At 52.9% G+C, this 21,842-nt stretch overlaps 7 protein-coding genes across 7 annotated transcripts; 2 read left to right on the forward strand and 5 right to left on the reverse strand.

The window, feature by feature from the left end:
* Positions 1 to 500: 500 nt before the first annotated feature.
* On the reverse strand, positions 501 to 3,082 carry BO70DRAFT_371099 (Zn(II)2Cys6 transcription factor; the record flags this gene model as incomplete). The annotated part of the gene is made up of 6 exons (XM_025544779.1): positions 501 to 620; positions 654 to 740; positions 780 to 842; positions 1,055 to 2,709; positions 2,785 to 2,901; positions 2,962 to 3,082. The coding sequence occupies 6 exons, from the start codon at positions 3,080 to 3,082 to the stop codon at positions 501 to 503; spliced, it is 2,163 nt and encodes a 720-aa protein (XP_025399379.1).
* A 596-nt stretch (positions 3,083 to 3,678) lies between these two features.
* On the reverse strand, positions 3,679 to 8,290 carry BO70DRAFT_429188 (uncharacterized protein; the record flags this gene model as incomplete). Its single annotated transcript, XM_025548048.1, has 4 exons — positions 3,679 to 4,895; positions 4,957 to 5,255; positions 5,302 to 5,410; positions 5,461 to 8,290. The coding sequence occupies 4 exons, from the start codon at positions 8,288 to 8,290 to the stop codon at positions 3,679 to 3,681; spliced, it is 4,455 nt and encodes a 1,484-aa protein (XP_025399380.1).
* A 1,257-nt stretch (positions 8,291 to 9,547) lies between these two features.
* On the forward strand, positions 9,548 to 10,964 carry BO70DRAFT_396412 (uncharacterized protein; the record flags this gene model as incomplete). Its single annotated transcript, XM_025546617.1, has 3 exons — positions 9,548 to 9,878; positions 9,935 to 10,630; positions 10,681 to 10,964. 3 exons carry the CDS (start codon positions 9,548 to 9,550, stop codon positions 10,962 to 10,964), a joined length of 1,311 nt encoding a protein of 436 aa, XP_025399381.1.
* Positions 10,965 to 11,969: 1,005 nt separating this feature from the next.
* BO70DRAFT_396413 (uncharacterized protein) lies at positions 11,970 to 14,044 on the forward strand (the record flags this gene model as incomplete). The annotated part of the gene is made up of 4 exons (XM_025546618.1): positions 11,970 to 12,016; positions 12,719 to 12,841; positions 13,001 to 13,940; positions 13,991 to 14,044. The coding sequence occupies 4 exons, from the start codon at positions 11,970 to 11,972 to the stop codon at positions 14,042 to 14,044; spliced, it is 1,164 nt and encodes a 387-aa protein (XP_025399382.1).
* A 164-nt stretch (positions 14,045 to 14,208) lies between these two features.
* Positions 14,209 to 15,981, reverse strand: BO70DRAFT_405311 (uncharacterized protein; the record flags this gene model as incomplete). The annotated part of the gene is made up of 7 exons (XM_025547110.1): positions 14,209 to 14,564; positions 14,607 to 14,855; positions 15,064 to 15,208; positions 15,290 to 15,377; positions 15,408 to 15,449; positions 15,506 to 15,861; positions 15,930 to 15,981. The coding sequence occupies 7 exons, from the start codon at positions 15,979 to 15,981 to the stop codon at positions 14,408 to 14,410; spliced, it is 1,089 nt and encodes a 362-aa protein (XP_025399383.1). The 3' UTR covers positions 14,209 to 14,407.
* A 1,607-nt stretch (positions 15,982 to 17,588) lies between these two features.
* BO70DRAFT_405330 (uncharacterized protein) lies at positions 17,589 to 19,554 on the reverse strand (the record flags this gene model as incomplete). Its single annotated transcript, XM_025547111.1, has 3 exons — positions 18,757 to 19,554; positions 18,109 to 18,672; positions 17,589 to 18,053 (listed from the first exon to the last, which is right to left on the reverse strand). Exons 1-3 carry the CDS (start codon positions 19,426 to 19,428, stop codon positions 17,589 to 17,591), a joined length of 1,701 nt encoding a protein of 566 aa, XP_025399384.1. The 5' UTR covers positions 19,429 to 19,554.
* Positions 19,555 to 19,852: 298 nt separating this feature from the next.
* Positions 19,853 to 21,647, reverse strand: BO70DRAFT_362045 (uncharacterized protein; the record flags this gene model as incomplete). The annotated part of the gene is made up of 3 exons (XM_025543192.1): positions 20,871 to 21,647; positions 20,675 to 20,805; positions 19,853 to 20,616 (listed from the first exon to the last, which is right to left on the reverse strand). Coding segments are annotated over exons 1-3 (1,123 nt in total), but the record flags the coding sequence as incomplete, so codon positions are not given.
* Positions 21,648 to 21,842: the final 195 nt, after the last annotated feature.

The following is a 21,842-nucleotide window of genomic DNA, read 5'->3' on the forward strand; positions in this document are numbered from 1 at the left end:
AACCAGGACACCTGCGACGACAAGGGGGAAAGGAAAAGGAAAAAGAAGAAAGAGGGCGCTGGAACGACGAGTTGAAAACTCGCTTCTGAAAAGACAAAAATCAAGATAAGCAGAGGCGACGGTCGCCTACACGCAGCCGAGCGATGGATCGGCTCGTCGAGCGCCATTGTGGGCCCGGCTCTGTGGGCTTGGGTGCCCAGGAACCGAGCCTGGAACGCTCCACCAGGGGATGGAACAGAGAGATCGTCAAACCCACTACAATATTCCGCCTTACCACTGACAAGCACCTCTGTATTCAAGCTATTATTCACTACGACCCCAGCCCTGAAAACGGAAATGTCCCGGGAGGACCAAAATGCCCCGACCCGTCGACGTCGCCAACATGAGGCTGACTGAACTTGGGAAGAAGAGGATCGAATCGGGACATCTATGTCAAAGGTGAGTGTTGATCGGACCAGTGTAACGAGGAGTATCCCACCTCTGCTTCTGCAGCCCATGTACTAGCAGTAGGAGTACTCGTGGGCGCACCTATCCATACGTCCGGAATTGGGTCCCATGGGGAAGTCGAAGGTGGCTGGGGGTGCTAGCTGATAATTAGCCAGGACACCTTCGCAGGAGCTCTTTCATATTACCGGTAGGAATGATGCGTCCACCTCATAGCCTCTGATTGAGGATGTGGCACCGTAAGCCGTGCAATCTGGGAGGAGTTCCAACAAAATCGCGTTGAGGCTGGCTTCGTCCTAGATAGCACACACATCGGTTAGCGGTGTATTCAGGACGTTGGAAATACTCGAACTCACCAAGGCAACCTTTTCGGCAAGACGGCTAGCGTCGAGAGACTTCTGTCGTTGGAACCATGGCAACGGGGGAGTCTCAGGGCGTCTGGTAGGGTTAGTTTTTGACGAACCGATCCAGAAGACAGGGCTACTCACGATTCAGTTTCCGGGGACGTCTCCAAAGACAAGCCGTGGCGGGCCAGCATACGACGCATTTCCTTGAGCTGGGAGGTCTAGCGTCAGCAACCGGCGGTCTTTGGTCCAAATAAGATACTTACCACCAGATAGACGGGATGGAAGTATACACTCGTACGCTCTACAAAAGCAAGCATAGTATCCACCCTGTCTTTCAACTTCGCACCATCCACATCATCCGCTGTGTCTAGTTCCAGCTGCACCCGAATCGAGAGGTAAACCACATGTGCGATGGTATGATCGTATATAACCAGCGGCTCGCCCGGCGTCTCTCGAGCCACAAGGGCCAAAATATCCGCAATCGCCTGCGCGTGTCGCAAAGCACCCTGCCGCGTTTGCTCGACCCATCCCGCAGGCGCAGTGGAGAGGAAATTCTCCCCCAGAGACTGCGGATAGCCAGAGAGCGCGACACTACACAGCTCGACGTGGCATTCATTCCACCACAAATAAAACATAACAACCTGACCCAACGCAGGCTCTCCATGTCTCCTCGTCACCCTGTCGCGGGTGAGCTGGAGTCGCACGGGGAGGGATTCTCGAAGCCAGGCCAACTTCGCCATGCACGCCTGAAACGGGGAGTTGGGACTCCATGGCGCTGGTATATTCGTGTTGCATCGCTCCCCTGAAATCGTGCTTATGGTCTCTCGCAAATTATGGAAATACCGCCTGATCATCACCCGCACGCCAACCAGCCGCACCCAGAACCCCATCACGCCTACATTCCTGTACATCCACGCGGGAACATGGGAGTCATCCGTTTCAAGCGCCGACTCGGGCGTTTCGACATTCAACTCCATCTGGAAGTTGAACCCGTCGCACGGAAGGCGGAGTTTGATGCGTGATGCGGGACATTGGATTGATTCCGGGGTCCCATTTGCGATGAGCCGGTTGGAGGCGTAGCAGGCGAAGAAAAGCCGACGGTCGCGTTCGCTGTGCACGAAGGAGCGCGTTCCGGGGGGTGATTCATGGTGGAGACCGAGGGCGACGGCTTGGCTGATGGCGATGGTGGACCATAGGTGGGATTGGGTGAATCGGCCGGCTTGCTGGGTGTAGATTGTTAGGAGGAGGGATGTTGTGATGGTCTCTCGTGACGCTTCCATCGCGGTCGTGACGAGGTGCCCGGCTTGTGCGGCCCATTCTTTGGCGACTTCTTCAGGTTCCGGGGGGGAGGTGAAGCGCGATCCGATGGCACAGAGGGCAAAAATGATGGTCTCTGAGAGCGTTCTTTCGCGGATGGCAGCGAGGGTTCGGTCCCGGTGGAGGAAGGCGTTGGCGCGGTAGACGTGGACGTGTTGGAAGAAAGCGACGGCGAGGCGTTGGATACGGTCTGGGCTAGGAAGATTGTTGTTGGACATGCGGGATGTTCTGGGAGTAGACCCTGTCTCCTGGGTGGGGGTGTGGTTATGTTGTATAGCCACGCCAGTAGTGTCGGCTGCAGATTCCACAGTAGGTCTCTCCTGGGGAGCCAGGCCAGCACGACCTAGACTGGAGGGAATATCGTGATTGGTGACCTCTCTATCGTCCTCACGTTGAGAATTCCCCGTTCGCAGCCGTTTCATCCATGCCTCAGCGGACGAAGTAAGTGCCCGCCCTTCCGTAGGCTTTGGATACTGACACTCGTGTCTGTAAAGCAGACATCGTGCGCACGAAGGCCTAGCTTTGGAGCATTTCGAGCGGGCATACCTACAGGTAAGACAGGCCGGTGACTTGGAAGTGATTATCGTGGACGGGGTAACAACTAAAGCTGCTATAACACACATTCAGGGGGTGAACGAATTGCATCAGCGGAATCCGGGGGAGAGAGTAGACCTACACCACTGCCCCGGCGACCCATCAGCCCAGCGACACTCGACCGTGAGATTCCGGCAGTGGTTGCAGGCCGGGCGAGCCTCATCGCACTTGACCTTCCGGGCGCGACACGTTAAACACCCTACTCTGCATCAATAACCCATTTGTGGGGACACATTCACTGGGTTAGGGCTTCACCCACCTGTCTTGACCCGCTTTCGTTTGCGGGGTGAGGCAGACACCCCCGCATTAGCCACCACTCCCTCGTTGGGTTCATGATGCGGCTGTGAAGAGCGGATGAAAGGCTCTGGACCATCTGGCATACTCGATTGACAGATCCGGGCAAGTGTGGGTGTCAAAAAATAGGCGATCGATCCCGAGGCGAGCGTCGGCTGTCGGGTTTATAATATAGTTGTCGGGGGCGAAGGAACTCGGACTTGGCTACCCGATTCACCCTCGCCTCGCATGGATTTACCCCGCTCTGTCGTGCTCTCCAGTCCAGTCAGTCGTGGGCTGGAGATAAGCTCTTCGCCAAATCCCAGTCGTGCAATTCTCCAGGCCGCGCGGTCTGGATCTGTTTCCACCGAATGCAGGGTGCCGTATAGCTATCTATCTGGAGCGAGAAGCCTCGTCGCCGGAGCAGGTGATCTTGCCCATCATGACAAACTCCCTGCAGAAGTCGTTGTCTATGATACATAGGTATGTAACTGCCCCATTCAGGTCTTCCAGGTTTCTATCGAACGCCTGAAAACCTCCCCAACAAAGAGAATTGCGTATCACTGCGCGTCAGAGGGCGTGTCATGTGTAATAAGCTACCCCCACACTACACAAGGGTGTACCAACCGACATTATGTGGCCCAGACAAACACGTTGAGAAACTTGATTGATAAAAATAACATAACTAACCTACGAATCCACCTCAGGCAACCGTACAATCCCACGGCCCCGTGCAATTCGCCTTCATAATGTACGCATTATCGCCGCTGGACTTATGGCATATCTCCTCCTCGATAGTAAGCAGGGTGTAATCATACTTGACGCACCGCCCGGTATTGCGTCCACTGGCATCGGCACAGTCCCAGATGCCCGAGTCCGACGAGGTCTCGTTGCACCAGTATGTCACGCCGCCGCCGCAGATGCCGTCGGGGAAGCGCATGCTTTTGACCAGGCCGTCGATTCCCATGCCGTTCTCGGCATTCTCGACGACGTTCCGGTACTCGCTCGAGCAGATCTCCTTGCGCTCGCTCAGCATCGCTACGAGTATCCCGCCCTCATCTTCGCCGATGCAGCTCGCCTCCGTGCAGACGTCCTCGTATTCGATCCAGTCCCACAGTGCCCAGGGGTAGGCCCCGGTTGAGGTGGCCGCGGGAGCGGTGGAGATGGTGGTGCTAGATCCGCTGCAATAGGAGATGGTTACGCCGTCGACCTCCCCGAAGCCTTCCGTGGCGCAGGCGATGACATCGCCCGCTCCGTCGCTGAAGGTGTACGGGTAGGGGTTTCCAGTGGGGTTGATGGAGAGGGTGATGCGCGATCCGCTGCAGTATGCAACTGAGGAGCCCTCGACGGCCACGAAGCCTTCCGTGGCACAGGCGATTGTATCACCATAGGGATCGGTGAAGGTGTACGGATACGCGTCAGAAGTGGTGGTCGTGGCTGTGGCGGTGGGAAGGGTGGTGTAGCCACAGGGGTTGGATCCAGTGATTGTGGGGAATGTCTGGTCCGACCCACTGCAGGAGCAGTATGTGCCATCTGAGCCGCTGTCCGGGTCCTGCTCAGCCACGCACAGAGGACTTGTTGAAGTGGCCGTCGCGGTGGCCCCGGTACTCGTCGCGGTGGCCCCAGCGCTGGCACTTCCGCTGCCATACATCGACAGCCACCTGGAGCTGAGGAGGCTCGAGATGGAGTCCAAGCTCGCGATGCTATCACTGGTTGGGAAGGCGAATTCGGGATAGTCCGTCGTGGCAGCACCTCCGAGGGTGACAGTGATAGTGGTTTCGCTGCCACTGCTGGTGGATGTGGAAGATTCGCTATCGCCATCGTCCCCTCCACTGCCTCCACCACCGCCACCACCGCCAGACACATCCTCGCCAAAGCCCGGAGGGCACAATGGACAGCCTCCAACACAGAATGCGGCACCTAGATGGGGATTAATGTGTCAGCGTGGACGGAGGACTATTGCTGAGACTGGGATACTTACAATGAGTACCGCAATGCTCACTAGACGAGGAGCAAGTCGGCCCGGAAGACGACCCGGTTTCCACCTTTGTGGCGCGAGTGTTCAGTACGGGATCGGGGCTCCCCGTCGTAGTCGGGTAGGGGTGAGGAACTATCGTCGTGGTGGATGGAGACAGGACGGTTCCATTAATCACGGACGTCGTACCTCCAAAGATCCCTATCCACGAGGTGCTGACATAGGTCAAGTTGCCCGAGGAAAACGTAAACCCGGGAATGGTGCTGGTGGTGCCGTCCAACACGGTGGTATTTCCACCAACAGTTCTAGCCCGGTCAGTATACGAGGGTACTATCGGGGCATAGTACTCACGGGGTGAAGGTCACAGCGAATGGAGAAGGCTGAACCGAGCTGGTCTGATGGACAGTGGTCTGGCCCGAGGTGATCTGCTGATTCCACACGTTGATATAATCGGTCGTGACTGCATCGATTAGCATTTTACTGCCAGCTGATTGATATAAAGGGGCATACCCGGAGAGATCGTCACACGCGTGGGAACAGTATAGCTCTCGAACGAGGAGTATGTCAGAACACTGCCATCGCTGAATGTTGTCGTCTCGGTAGCCGTGGCTCTCCATGTCACATGTGTGTCCAAGTCCGGGAAATCGATCGTGGTCGTCGTGGCAAGGGGAAGAGGTGGCATGATCATGTAACAAGGCGGCGAGCAAGTCACGGCCGGAGTGGCTTCGGTCCAAATCTCAGGATCGATTGTGAGAGTCTGCCCCCCTTCTCCCTCGCCATCCTCGGAATGCCCGTCGTTGGGCTCCAGATCAATGGCCCATTCGGCTGTGCCGGCAAAGTTCCAGGTCTCATAGTAGGCCTTGCGGCTAGCCCGGGTTGTATTGGTCATGTAGCCGACCCACTGCGTCTCATTGTAGACGAGAATGTCCGTGACGTTGGTGGAGTACAGCTGTGCCGTGGAGTCGTCAGCCAAGATGTCATCCAGCTCTGCGTTGGAGATGTAACCAGCAGTCACAGTGCACGGTCCGGCAGCCCCGGCAGCATCCCAAGTACAGGACGATGAGATACAGCCCGGAGTGGTCATTTGGAAGGATCGACCGTAGCTGGTCACTCCCACCATGACCTGGTTAGTGGCCACACCAGCCTTGGTCATCATCGCCAGTGCCCACATGGTTTCCGTCATGTTGACATGCGAGAAGAGGCAGTCTCCAGCGGTACAGCCCCATTGGGACCATTTACTGCCCAGATCCCACACTCCATGCATATCATAAGTCATGTAGTTGATATAGGTCACCACCTCGGCAATCTCCTGAATTGGGAAGGCCTTTAGGTACCAATAGGAGGACGGGGCAGTCACCGAAATGATGATATCGTCGGGCATGGCGGTCCGCAGGCTAGTCAGGAACTCAAGGTATTCCTCGCCTTCGTCATCGCTGCCAGCTGGAATACCGGGAATGTCAGGCTCTCCAGGATACTCCCAGTCAAAGTCGACACCATCCAAGCCCTCGCCAATGACGAAATCGACGACGTTCTGCACTAAGGTAGCGCGGTTGGCGGCTGCGACACCTTCTCGGAAGATCATGTACGTGTCAGCATCCGTGGAGAAGTCCCAACCACCAAAGGAAACGATGCGGTATACATTTTCTAGAGCGACGAAGTGCTCGTACTCTTCCTCCATTCCGTCCATGTTAATGGAGAAGTCGGAGGCAATGTTTCCAAAACCGAAGTTGACATGGGTGTATTTGGATGTGTTGATCGAAGAGGCGTCCATCCGCAAACAGGTTCGGTTCATAGCGCTGGCCTCATAGTATCCGACAACGGCGTATTGCGACGGAGACTCCACCCAGTTTGTGATACTTGTTCCACAGTTGGAAATACACCCGTCCGAGCCTTTGGCCGCAGTTCCCGGTGCCCCGGTTGAAGCCCGCGCGTCGTCACAATAGAGAGGGGTGGTGCCACACTGACCCCAAACATCGCAACAGGCGTTGAGCGGACATGGATTGAGAGCTGCCCAGTCATTAGGTCCGTCGGTGCCAGTAAAGTTGGTCCCTGGGACCTGAGGTCCACATTGGGCATTGGCAATGGCCACTGGGTAGGGGGGGGTGCCCGTGGAGAGGCAGATAGCTTGGCCCGCCTGCAGATCGTCGCACCCGTACCAGCCCCAGGTCTCATTGTTGTAGGAATCGATCTCATCCACAGTCAGACTGTACGTACCCGCCAGTGCAGAGCAACTGTCTCCCGACTCGACGACGTACGTATAACAAGTGCCGTTTGAATACGCCGAGGGCGAAAAGTCTGGGAGCGAGCCGGAAGAACAGCAGACGTGCTGGCCGACTGCGAGCGTGGAACAAAGGTCCGAGGAGGGATTGTACTCGTAGAATTCCGCTGCCGTGATCCCGCACTCAGTCACCAAGCTGGAGCAGGAATCCCCAGAGACCACCTCAACGTACGAGCAAGTGGTCCGACGTTGATGGCTGTGGCTGTGGCTGTGACCAGAGTGAGACCTGGAATGTCCAGAGGAGCGCCTGGATATGGTGTTATTGGTTGTCGAAACCATATTGGTGGGCGCGTTGTCCCGGGTCCAGAGAGAGGTCGTGGCAGACATGGTCTTGTCAAACCCAGACACACATTCAGCATTGCTCCAGGCTTGGACGTATTGTTTTACAGCTGCAATGTCGCCGCTCAGATCAAGAGCTACACCCAAGGTGTGATTGGAATCCGCTCCACAATATTGGAGCACATTGCTGTCAAAGGTCGTCCTTTGACTGAAACTGATCATCTGCTCCAGGGCGAAGTCGATGTTGGCAACCTCCTGAAGGCTGCCACCGATGTACACGCCCGCTGAGGCCTGGTTGGAGTAACCAAAGATTTCAGACTTCTGAGTATTCGCAGCGAGGTAGGAGCGGATGTTCTCAAGAAGGGTCTGCGTGTATTGGTTCTTGGATAATGCAGCAGTTCCATTCCACGCACCGATCTGGTAAGTGACATCCGTCTTCGTGGCTTGCCCAGTTTGATTACTCGCGGACGCCGTCAACTGGTCCAGGTCTGTGGCGGTACAGGTATGTATAGTGGAATGGGCTTGGCTGTTGTTCAGAGCATTGAAGATGTTGAAGTCCAGCAACATGGTCTCATTGCACTGCGCCACCCGGTCGACACTCGGGTAGACAAACCAGTCGGACGGATCATAGCTCGCACAAGATGCCGGGCAGGCAGTCGGTTTCTTGACCCGAGCCCTGGCGCTGATACGTTCGCTGGCGGTGGTATTCCAACCGGCCAGGGCTTCCCCCGCCAGAAAGCCGCCGATCAAAGCAGCGGTGGCAACTTTCGGAGAGAAGCGCATGGCTACTTTACACCGAGTGAGCCCTCAGTGAAGAACAAGCTCACACCAGAGATGGAAAGGAGAGAAGAAGTGAGAGACAGGAGGTGAAAGGAGATGACAATGAAACAGTGACCAGGGTGCTCGTAGAGAATGTATCGGAGCTATCCCAGTGGACCAAAGAATGACCTGATGTTCAGCAGTCCGACTGGGGTTCTCCTCGCTCTTATACATGTGTGGTTCCGATGGGATACCCGATATGTGCTCCAACCATTACACGCGATGCCATATTCGCCATGTGCAATGTATTTGCCGTTTCCGACGAAACAGTGGATAACGGGACTCCTCAAGCCGGACGGAACAGGGCAATACCCGGTGCCGGCAGGTTGAAAGTGCCTGTTTAATTAGCACATCTGTATGGTGCGGACCATCTGCGCGAAGGAGTTCAACTAGTCACCCCCAAATCGGCCCAACAGCCTCGAAGCAATTTCCCGCTCAATGCAACGGAAGGTTCTGTTACATCCTGATCAGCAACATCTCCGCAGAACACACGATGAGCGCAAAATTTTTGATCTCCATATTCGCAGGATTCTGATGGGCCATCTTGGCGTTCAGCGAGAGCCGCATCCTGCGCGGATCCACTGCACGGGGGTCAATCTCGGTAGGCACTCCGTACCGAAATTTGATCAGGCTTTAATTACTGCAGTCCGCTAGCAATGCCGGAGCCAGGACGGCTGCTTTGACTTTTTATCTAGCGTTGAGTAGCGCAGGTACCCCCGAGTCCTGGTGGCCACCCGTTCGGTGGCGCCTGCCAACTGCGCCTACCCCCTTTCCTTTTGCATCAACTTAGCAGACTGTCTAGATTCTACTACTAGTAGCTGCAGGACCTGTACCTGGCTGTTACTCTAGTAAGCCTTCTTCCATGGGGTGGCGGGAGAGCCATCGTATTGCCTATACGGTAAATCTACCAATCGGAAACCCCCCTTGCTTCGCGCCTGGAGTCCACCAGAGCAGGAATCACCGAGAAGATCCACCTCCAGACATGTTTCGCTGTCATTGTAATGACAGTCGAAATTGCGACACCGATTCCTTCGGCCCCTTGGGCCGATAGTGGTCGCTTTCGCCGACATATATCACAGCGACCTTTTCCCAGTTTCAATCAGCTCTATTATCAGACAACCAGGGCAGCTTAACCCGTTGTGCAGTCGTTCTTTTGCAAGGCCCTTTGAAGATCTTTGCTACCTCTTGTCCATCTACCTTACAGTGCGAGCAGCCGAGACAATGCGATTGCCGGATATTTCATTGCTAGGCTTCGTCATCGGACTGGTGGTGAACCAGGCGGCCGGCGCTATTACCGATCGCTTCAACCTTCCCAGCGGTTCGGGGAGCTGCGCGTCATATTCCACCTTGCTCGACGACTATCTGGTTGATACCACCACGCTCATCAATGGCATGGTTACCGCCATGGATCTCGCCGTCCAGGTAGAGGACAGCGAGGAAAAGATGGTGGCGCAGAAGTTCTTCAACGCCTACCTTGCCGTACTTTTCCACAATCAGGAGAACGTTGTCGATGTGTATGGTAATGCTGGATTCTCATGGGACACAATCAAGAGTAGGTTGCTCCAATCAAGCTGTGACGTGGATGGACGGCTAATCCTCTTCGAACAGGTACTATTACGCTTCTGAAGGCATTCGTTGATACCGGCGATTATCCAACTTTCACAAGGCCCCCACACTTGTTCTGTGCTAGCTACGGACAATGGTTTTCCTGGGATTCGGCCGTATTTGACGCCTCCGGCAAAGAGTACAAAGACGCCAACGGGCAGTCTCAATCCATAAAAGACATGTACGCAGATTCGTATGAGGCTGACAAAACCCGAAAGCCCTACTGGATTCCGGCCCTGAAGAACTATGCATTCCTCCAAGATGTATACGATGAGGATATTTGTGCGACCACAAAGATGATCGCAGTTCCTGGTGGATATGAGAAGTCCGAACCACTAAACGGAATGGCAGCGCCGGGCCATGACAAAAAGACCGTTGTCCAGAAAACTGACGATGCCGATACTGCTGCCTCGGCTACCAAGGACGCGAAGGAAGTATCCGAATTGATTCTATACGAGGCGCTTGCCGACTCTATCTTGCTATGTCCCAGGGTCTTAACCACCGCAGATGAGGATACCTATTCCTTGTTAAAAGACGTCCCATATGTTAAGCCTGACAGTACGACTAAGCAGCTTTCTCAGCTCTTGCCCCAGAGTGCAAATCTGTTCCATGAATTGATTCATGTAGTCACCTTCTGGAGGGAGGAAACAGAGACCACTAGTTCTAAAAGGCTATTAGGTCGTGCGAGTGACTTTCAATGTGAGTCCCCCCAGTTTTATATATTACGGTGCTTCTGACTGTATATGCAGATGATCTATGGGAATGCCTTAAGCTCGCATCCACTCCGACCACTTATGGGACGGCTCCGATAAATGTTGAGAGCTATACCTACTTTGCCATGGCATGGTGGTACTACAGGAACGATTGGAGCGGGCAAGAACCCGTTGCTTTTTACTATGGACTTCCCGAAGAGGTAATCTGGCCTGAGTCCGAGCCCGAGTCAGACGACGATGGAGGCGGCGGTGACGATGGATACGGCGGTGACGACGGATACGGTGACGACTACGTGGGCTCGGATGGGGATGATGCGTAGAATGGTTTTCGTGATATTATATCTGGATAGTTATAATCCAGTGGCATCCGCATTCCTGGCCAAGAAACTCGGCTAGCAATGTCACACGCATACTATTTTTTTCTGATACGATATATCCTCTTCCGCACACATAACTGTTACCTCTCTATGTACACGTAATGGACATAGGTTAAAATGATCAATTTCATGCCCAGCAACCTTCCGCCCAAGTTCAGGGCTTTAGAAACGAGCTTGAAATGTATGTAAATCGCTAATCGAGATGTGATTAACCACTACGACAACTGGTCAACCCCCTGGCCTCGGCCGCATGGTTTGATCGGCGTTCTCCGTGAGTCTGGACACTATATAAACGCCAAGGTCAGTCAAGTTGCCGATAGCCGATGCATGTGTCTGCCCTAACTCCTTCGGTGCTATACCCACCGGAGCCTATACTGTTTTACCGTAATCCAACATTTCTTACCCCAACTCATTTGTGGGTTCTCAACGGATATTCCTGGTATTCCTGCACTAATCCTCTTATAGAATGTAAGTGGCAAGTGAAAAGTTGAGCAACGGAAACTCAGGCCATAATCCGGGATCGGTGGCACTGAAATCGGCGTGTTTACTCCAAAGGTTCTCGAATACAGAGATGCCACTCCAGATTATCAGAAACATGTGTCTGGCTTGATCCATCCTCGCTAGTCTGTCATTAGTATTGTGAAGATTATACTCCGGCTACTGAATGAGCTGTTACTTCAAGTTCCTGCACAATGCCACAAAGCATAAAAATGCTTAAACGGACATGAATCGGCCCATCAGTAAGCACGTGGATAGAGCCGGATCGAGGCTTTCTGGAAACGGCCCCCAACCTAACTTTATTAAACTATCACCATGCCAAGACATGCGTACCATGTTTAATCTTGTTGCCTTGAGGCATATTGTCAAAAATCATGAACGATGGGATTAACTCTGCACCCTGGAGGCGGGGCCTGGTACGTACCTGGACCCTCCCCTGTTGGCGCCTCGATGGCAGCCGAAGATCTCCCGACCGCAGACGTGCCCACGTGGAGGGGGTAAGTGCATGATCATGTTAAACGACCGATCTAACATCCGAAATGTAGTAGCGTGCCGAGTAAGCCCGATCGATATTAAGATTCTCACCCCCTAATAACCTGACTGCTTTACAAGGTGGCGATAACATTGATGCGTCGAATCGGGTAGTCCGAGCCGAACCATCATCGGCACATCCGAACCGAAGGCCTAGGATCGCCGGCTTTAATCTGACGGAGATGCTCGGGGTCCAAAACAGCCCCCAACCCAATTTCACTAGGGATATAGATATAGCTGTCAACCTGTCAGATGAACTAGTCTAGTCATTAGTATAATGGAGTCACACAGATCAGGGAATTACAGATCCCGCCGGGGTCCGAATCCACCCCTCTGTCGACTGTGCGAAGCGGGTCATCCCAATCCAGCGGAAAATAACTTATGCGATCGTCGTATAACAATTGTATTCCGAGCATCAGAACGTGGACTAAATATATGCCAGGGCTCCTGAGAGCTGTCAGTGTTTTGCATGGCGGGATTGAGATGACAAGGAAGTGGGAGTACAATCAACTCTGCGACAGCGCCACGTGACCCGAGACTCGATCGATTGTGCTGCAGCGACCACCACGAGCAATCATGTCGATACACTCACTTCCGCCTGAGCTCGTAAAGATAATCGAACGACATATGGATCTCTCTTCCAGGTGCGCACTAAGACTCACTTGCAGAGCTCTGTGTGCAATCCTGCGGATGCCCATCTCCGAGAAGGATTTCCAGATCATCGGCCTCTTTGTGACGAGACACAGCCTCAAACAACTAGAAAGTATTTCCAAGCATCCAACCGTGCGACTGTATGTCCAGCAGCTCTGTATCACACCGGAGCTGTTTAGTGGTCGTTCTATACCATACAATCTATCAGTCCATCCACCACTTACACTCAGACGAGAAATAAGACCACCTCCCCCGGGTGACCAAGCATTGTACTATTCTATGGTCACTGATCATGTCAGTACTATCCAATCTGACTCTCTCGTCGGGATCCTCACACGCGTCGTAGGACGCTTTGAGAATCTGAAAACGCTTGGTTTTCGATATCATGCGGAGAATCATGTCCTTGAGAAAGACCCTTTTTTACAACGTTGCGGTCTGCTTAGGTCGAAATACCGGCTTCTGAGAACATGCCCCAAGATTCCTAACGTTCATAATCGCCCTCGAATCAAGAAAGACATTGATGTGTGCGCACTGACTTTTTCGGCGCTTCTCAAAGCGGTAGTCTCAACCAGACGAAAGCTCAAAGAACTACACACCTGCAGAGGTTCCCACAGTTGTGTCATACCGGAGAATCTTACGCTGATTCCATCTCAGTTCGAGGATCTCCTTCCTCTGGTAGACGTACTCGAAACTCTGCACCTCTGTACCAGTAGATTCGGGAAGCCGCAAGAAGATGCCTCCTTCAAGGGCCTTCTCAGCATTATCCCGGCAGCTGCACCAAACCTCAAGAATTTGACACTCTCACAAGGCAATCCAGAACATCCACTGGACCTGCACTATTTTTCTGACCTCGCCCAATCTGTCAGCTTCACGCGGCTCGAGGAGCTTCACCTCAACTGGATCGAAATGACCCCAACAGCATTTAGGGTCTTTCTTCGCACCGCAGCCCCGACCTTAAGGGTCCTCACCATGACCTATGTGACTCTCAATGAGAAGACCATACCAGACAGAATTCCGCACGGTATGAGTCCTGATGCACCCCGGCTCGCGCGGCAAATGTGGGAATTTTTCCACGACAATTTGTCCCTGCGGCACCTTTCCATCCATGAACTTGGCTTGGATGGGAAGCGGATCGTCGTGCGAAATATCTTCAATGGGCTCGAGCAACACCGCCACCCGTTTGATAACTCTCATGCTGTCTTTCACGAGGGTCGGACCCCCATTTCCTTTCGCGAGTGGGTAAGCAATCTGGGGATAGAGCCTCGTAGGATGATCTAAGGTTCGGACAGTCCGTGATCGAACGCTACGCGCAGGCGACTGGGATGTCTTTCCGGTCGGTGTAGTTTGAGCTCTGTTGCAGGAGGATTAGGTAGGCAATGCAGTGCTAGTGCGGACAAGCGATATTATAAGCCGTACTTCCGTGTCTTCGATGATTGATGAACAAGAATGACAATACCAATTGCATCCTCTGCGTCCGATCGCTCTACCTCACGGCAACTGTTTGCTGGTGACTCTTTCGGTGTTCAGTTGGATAGAGAACTGCCACAGCATTTGCAACATTGCTCATCAAAGCAGAACTGTCGGTAGGGCTCGAGTATTCCAGGCGATTCGCAAATGCCCATATTTCTCCCGGAGAGGGGTTGCAGTCAGCGAACAGAGAAGGTAGCTATACCGAACTGAATATCTCTCGCACATAACCTCTCTAATCAATGAGGGCTTTTTGAGCTCCGCTCATAATCCGGCAACGCCCACTCCACCATCCACTCTGACTTCAACACCTCCTCAATAGAAATCCTTTCCTCGGGCCTGAACGCCAGCATTCGACGGATCAAATCCAGAAATGCGTCCCTCTCTTTCCCCTCTCTTTCCCCTCCATTTCACCCCCCCCCACATCTCCGTCTCTACTTCTGTATACCAAGTTCAAATGAACCTTCTTCGAGCACAGGCCATCGATCTTCCTTGTATGACTGCAACGGGCTTCCATCCTCATCGAAAAACGCGCTTCGTCCTTCCCACCGCTGCCACCAATCCAAAGGCCCAGGTTCGAGCACATCAATATGCTGAGCAATTATCTCATTCTCGGGCACGAAGTCCGTACTGAAAATTGCCTTCATTCCCATAATCTTCCAGATTGCAGTCGAAGGCTCCAGATATCTGATGAATATGATAGTGGGGTCTGGGGTTCAAATTTGGCTTCGGGGACTTGAAAGGCTTGGGGGATGTGACAATCTTCTCCGAGTCAGACTTCTGACGCGGGTGAGAAGGCTTATCCGAAGTCAGTAAGAAGTAATCGCGCGTCGAATAATTGGAACTTTTCAGCATATTTGCCCATGAAGATGGGTATGACTGCTTTGGCGGGGACGTGGATATTTGGAGGGATGGGTTCCCCATTTGATTGCGTGATAGGGACACCGTTTCGGGCTTGCCGTAATTATCGTGGAATTGTTCAATGGATAGGTTGTCGAAGCTTGACGGGTGCTTGACTAGAATATTGCTTAGGTGGATATCTAATTGAAAGGCCGTCATAGAAGTTAGATTAGCTCTCTCCCTGATTCATTATCAGCCTAACAAATCCCCATGAACATAACCTCGTGAATGCGTATACGCAACCGACTGTGCAAGACTGTATGACAATGCCCGAGCAACCTCAAGAGAGAAACGTCGGCTGAACGAGATCTCCCTCAAATCTCACATTGCAGGGGTCACTGTGTAGCACGCGGGTCTTCCATTAGGACCTTCCACCTCAAACTCATGTAGAATCCATGCACAAAGGATACATCTCGTGTGGATGACGATGTTGCGACGGTTGTCTTCCCTGACACAGCTGGTTGAGACAAAGCTCTGAGGGCTTTGATCTCCCCCGGGACCGAGTCTGCAGTGCTCAGTCTAAGCGCCACGGATTGTTTCTGGTGATTATCGCGGGCAAGCCAACCAGTGGAGTAACCACCATGTCCTAGCTTATCTACAATAATGTATCGATCATGCAGAATGTCCCCAATCATAACAGGATGGAATCCTCCGGGTCGGTAGTCTTCGAGCGTCTCCACACCCTTGATCCAGTTATACTTGATACGATGGGCCTCGGCCGTTGTGGAGCTCGGGCGCGTGAGAGAACCATAGTTGGGGTTCGAGGGGCACCAATACGATTGGAAAATTGGAACTAAACATCTGGATCTGTTCTTCGGGGCATGACGCGGGATCAAACGCGTAATTCTTCGATAATAACACAATTTAAGGTGATAAGGTGGTTGTTGAAGGGTGCGTGATGGTCGAAGCGCATTGTTTTTCTGCAGGAGCGCTTCTGATTGGACGGGTCACGTGTTTTGGTCCGGAACTCGGAGTATCTGTCGTGCCGAGATGGAGGATCGTGCCATTTACTATTCACCCTGTCGTGCCTCATTTCCTGCTTTCCTGACTCGCAGGATGTGGCTGAAGCATTCAAGCTGATGAGACAACAAGCACTGCCCTCCACATGTTTATGTAAGAAGTATCACCAGACTGAATCACAATGACATTGTACACAGCAGCAGATATAGTGGGGAATACGGGCAGAGTGGCAACAGCGTCTCCCTGAAATCAAACAAGCCTCGTAAATCCAAAGAACCAACCTATCACCCAGGGGCGCTAAGCCTCCGGATTGCTCGGATTCGGACATCTACACCCACCGCGGGCAGCGACCCGAGGGTTCTTCCCCAGGGCTGTGCGTTGCTAGGGGCTTGGCGTTTTTATGTGCCTAATCGGGTAAGGTGCCCTAAGCCTTGTCGTAGCTGGCCTCATGCTGCAGACACGATTTCGAGGATATATAGGTGAGTGTATCCCACTGTCTCAATCAATATTCAGTTCATCATTCTCTGACTTAAGCACACCTTTTCTGTAAGTTTGACCCATCAATCGTGACCCTTGAGCCAAACTCCAGGAGATATATATCTTGGACAAGCCTTGCCGAGAGACGACCAACGTTAGAGGCAGAAGATTTTCGTGTGCTAACCACTGCCATCGTCAAGTATAGACCCCAATCTACAGTTATCTACATACCTCTTCACACCTCCCATCAGACCTCTTCCACCACACACAAAAAAATGTGTCTCGCCCTCGGCTTCCTCTTCAAAGGCAAGGACAACAAGCCCAAGTCCTCCGGTAACGGGTACGACATGGGACCCCGACCCACCAGGGTCCCGGTCCAAAACCAGGGCTCAGTACCATCGCAAGCCCAACATTCACCGATGGGGTCTGCGCAATAGAGCTGCGATTGTCAGTGTATCCTTCTTGGTTCTATAACGTATGCTAACAGTGGTAGGCCATGTTTTATGACGATAATTGGGCTATAGACATGGGAAACTTATCGGTCTTTTTTTGCTTTTGATTTTGTAAACTTTTGCTTGTGTTTTGAAGCTGGATAGGTGCTGATTGGACTGGATATTTCGATGAGAAGATGTTAGACGTATAATGTGATAGATGGTGATGGCTTTCCGACTAACGCTTGTTGGATTAATTATTAGTTTTCGTGAGAAATCAACCGTCTCTTTCCTGGTAGACACATTGAATGGGAAATGGTATCTCTGAATTTACAGAAGACTGGCAAAAAGTACACGCGAATTGGGTGGGGTAAGGGAGAGGTCAGAACAATCATGAGTATGCACAGAGCTGAACTTTTCGGTTGTCATTTTCTGGTCTGAAAATGCAAAAGCTTTGGAAACAATCTAGAGGTATTCCATGAGAAAGTACAAGATGTCGCAAGAAACTTTTAATGTTATCTTCACGATGGGAACCAGCTCAGCGAGCGAATATGAAAAAAATGAAAATGAATTAGATCATGTAGTATGAGAAGCAAGCTCGACATCAAGAGTAACCATTCATATCGGTAGTATTTGACAAAAATTAAACTAATCAAACTTCCGAACGAGCAGCAGACTCGACAGCAGGTTGGACGCTTGGTTCAACCACAGGAGCAGATGCGGGAGCAGTTTCAGCAGCAGCCTCAGCCTCAGCCTCCCGCTGCATCATCCCTTCCAACTTCGTAACCGACTCCTTCGCCTCCTCCTCAGTCGGCAGATTCACAATCAAAAGATACAAGACATCCTTCTGCATCATCTTCATCGCCATGCGCATGGGGCGACTCTGCTCCGGCCAGCCATTCTGAGACTTCTTGCCTCCGACCAGCCGCTTGACACCGATCTTCCGCTGGGTGGCTAACACCATCTTATCGAACCCCGGAACAGGAATCATCCCACCAGAAAGCAGTGCGATGAAGGAGCCACTATTAGCCGGATGATTTGGGTCATTGAAGCGTGACTTCAAGGGGGTGCGTCCTTTGGAAGGTACCGCAAGCGAAGAGCCGGGATGCTCGGCTTCCTGTTTTATCTCATTGTTAGACATCCACAGGAACCCAGACGAGTATGGAACTCACATAGAAGACATGCGCTCTGTTATCCATATACCCACTGACCCACTCTCCCGCCCCCTGCGCCTTCTGACGCAGTGCATCCAACTTCGACACACGTCCCTGCTCCTCTCCCCCTTCTACAGCCTGTGCCACCGCCCGATCAATATCAGGATATACCAGCTCCGCAGCCTCGGGTAACTCCACTTCGCCGTACGTTTTGCCACTCTCCAGTCGAATCGCGTTCAATCCTCTCTTGAGCTTACTTGGTTCGGGGGTACGGTACTTCTCAACGGTCTGGTTGATGTCGAGGTGTTGTTTCGAGAAGAGTTTCCCGAGGGAGCTGGACAGCCCGTTCTGGTCGCTTGGGACCCGGTCCTTGAAAGCCATGATCATGCCATAGAGACCGCGCGGCATGAGGATTTCTTGATTCACGCGGTCGAGGAAGCTGTTCTCGCGTTGTCGCTGCTGGAGTTCGCGAGCTGTTCCTGCCACGATGCAAACTACCAAGCTGACGATCATGGCTGTCGGTTCGGGGATGTAGCCGCAGGCTTCTCCGGCGAGGAAAACGACTTCGATCCAGGCTGATGCCTTCAAATGGCGTTAGTCACTCATTCATCCATCTGACACAAAACAGACGTGAAAACGAAGCAGACAAAGAATATTGGGACTCACCCTATTCACCTGATCCAAATAATCCACGAATTTCAAAAACACATCCTGCCCAATGCCACAAGTTTCCAGAACTGGCGCATACGCACGAACAAAGCCGCGCTCTTTTTTTCTCGGCCGACGCTGCGGAATAATGACAGAACAAGGAAGTCGTTGGATTTCCTCGGGAGGAGGACCTGCCATGGCGACGAGCTCGCGGACCAGAGCCTCCCTTTTAGCGACCTTCTCGCATTCGGTTTCGAGTTCATTCTCGGCCGCTTCGACTGGTTCCTCGGATGTGGGAGATCTCATGCGCTCGGCCATTTCATCGAGTTGCCATACGGCTTCGTCTTGGTTTAGGTTGATGGGGGCTCCTGTGTCTGTGTCGGAGGGGTATTCGGTGGGTTCATTCTTTGGGAGTTGGTTGGGCTGGGGGGGTATACCCTCCACATTGTCGCTGCAGGCAGGCGTGCTCTTTGGTAGGCTCTCGGGGGTTTCAACTGGGTATGTGTCACTGCTGCGTAAGGACGCATTGTCACTCGCATGGACTGTAACCTCCATCTCCTTTGGAGCCTCATCCACAGCGGAATCAATAGGTAGTGCAGCAGAAGAGGAAGATGAGCTCGAGCGCGCAGCATGAAAAGCTTCAGAGATGAACCCGAGGCCTGCGGCCGCGAGCTTCACCAGTAGACCCATTTCGACAACGCTATGTGAAAGCAACCGAGTTTGGGGAAGATGAGTTGGGAAGTGAAAAACGACAGTCCAGTAGTTGGAAGATAATGGGCGCACCCCTATCTACATACCTCCGAGACACCGCGTCGGAGGTATGAGACCGTTTTCGCCGACGATGGCCTCCACTTCTATACCATACTTTGCACCAGACATCAATTCATGTGGATCATCGCACCAATCACGGAATGGCCGTCTACAAAGTAATCCCTCCGACGCGCGATGATGTCCGGATCGCCGGCCGAGGCGGCTTAGGGCGGAGCCACGAAGCCTTTCGTTGAAACACGGAGCATCCTGCCCGATGGATCATGGGATCCACTCCACTGTTCAGTATCGGAGGGCAGCGTGGTCGCCATTCTTGTCTATGACTTGTCCGAAATATATTGCCGCGCTTGCTTATTTACAGAATAATAAGATACCCGTCAGGGTTCCAGACCACACTACTCTAATTTGCTCGCGTCCGCGGCGAGAAGCGTCGCAAACGCATACGATCGATCAAAGCACACATCCCAATGCGTATTCCCCGAGTCCCAGAAACGCTCGAGCACATGTTTCGCTGTCACCGGCATGTAGGAACCGGTGTAGTGGCTCATCTCTACGAGTTCCTCTCGGATGAAATGCCGCACGGATACCCCGCCGTTGACGGTTTCCATACCAAGGACGACAAGGGGCCATAGCATGAATCCGCGGATGGAGAGGGAGAGCACAGCTTTGCTGAGAAGCACATGCAAGAGGTGGCTGTGTGCAGTGCAGTTCTTTCTCAGGAAAGAGGTGATGGGTAGAACGCCGATGCTCTGGAGGGAGTGGATGCAGTATAGAGATACCGCGGCTTGGTAGATGCTCGCTAGAAGAAGCCAGTCTTCTTTTGCGACAGGCTTGGACTCGGCCCATTTTTCGGGTGAGAAATCGAGGACTCGTGTGAGTATTTCGTAGGCTTTGCGGCTGTGATCTTCTGGGCTTGTGGTGGTGTCTGTGGAGGCTCGCACCCGGAGATAGTTTATGTTGATGATTTCGGCGAACAGGGCGCTGGGTCTCGACATGAAGGTACGGCTACTATTTTCGTCTCTCTTAATCAAAAATTTAAGACCGTCCAGATCGGACTCGGTCATGGCAAGATCTGACACGGGAGACGTGGTGTCCCCGAAAACGGAAAGACTGGTTGTTGATTAGCTCCCATGACAAGACTCGCTTGTTTACTTTGTAGATCACCTACTATACGAAGCTGACCAGCAGCGACGCAACGCCCTTAGACCTAGCCACCGCTTGGATGCCGCCACGCAGCCCCATGATTTGCCGAATACCGTCAATATGACAGCGCCAGTTGGTTGAGGCGCCTTGCTGAGCCTGATGGGTAGACATGAGTCAGTACAGCCAGCCCAGTGCTCACCACCATCAAACAATCAACTCACGTCAACAAGTAGAAGCGTTAAAATGCCCCCAATGACATGATCACTCGTGCGTTTATGGTTTAAGTTAAGATCTTCGACGAGAGAGCGAATGATCAGCCCACGGTAGTGCAGGAAGCTTTTTACTAGGGTCGCGGACCTGGGGTCATTGCGTGAGTGGTTTACGCGGTGGCTGAGCGACATGCAGACAATAATAAGGCGGATGTAGTCTGGTTGAGCCATGCCCTGCTGGAAGAGAGGGGGCGAGATCCGGTAAATCGAGCTCGTCGGACCCAGTTGCAACATGGGCAAGAGGCTTGGGTAGATGCAGGAGTTATCTGTGCAGGAGGAAATTAGAGTGGATCAGAGGGTCTCTGTGGCGACTGCAAAGTACTGACAGTATTGTGTCGCCTCGAGAAACACATGGACATCGCTCTTCAGTTCCAAATGCACTGCCGTATTGTTTGTCTTCTTGTCTCGGTCCGGCATGTCTGCAGTTCTCCGATCTTCGACGCGCTGGTTGCTTGCGACCTTCCGGACTCGATATTTCACCTTTCCCGGCGCTAGCCACCGTAGTCTCACTGGCGGTGTATCGCCATACCCGGGACAATCGACATCGGATGCCGAGCACCGATTGCAGGCGGGGTGGGTGAAGTCGCAGACTAGCCTGCGTCGGCGACATTCCCAGCAGTGGCGTTTAGGAGGCTCGTGTGTCTCCCACATGGCGTGTCACAAGCGAGAGGGTCCGGTCTGGATGGTCAGCTCGTGGAAAGAAAGTAGTGTTTAAGTGGTTGCCACGTAAGGTAGATTGATCGGGAAGAGTAGTGGGGAGAGAGAGAGAGAGAGTTGCGGCGTCGAAGGCGCCGACAGAGGGGGTGGCACATTGGGCACACGTCATCAGTGGCTGAATCTCCCAGACTCTCAGAGCCTTGCGCTAAATTGGACTGGACGATCTCGGTGCTGCGGCTGGCCACAGCTGCGGCAACGCGGTAGATG

The sequence above is a fragment of the Aspergillus heteromorphus genome (assembly GCF_003184545.1).
Source record: "Aspergillus heteromorphus CBS 117.55 chromosome Unknown BO70scaffold_12, whole genome shotgun sequence".
Taxonomy (NCBI): domain Eukaryota; kingdom Fungi; phylum Ascomycota; class Eurotiomycetes; order Eurotiales; family Aspergillaceae; genus Aspergillus; species Aspergillus heteromorphus.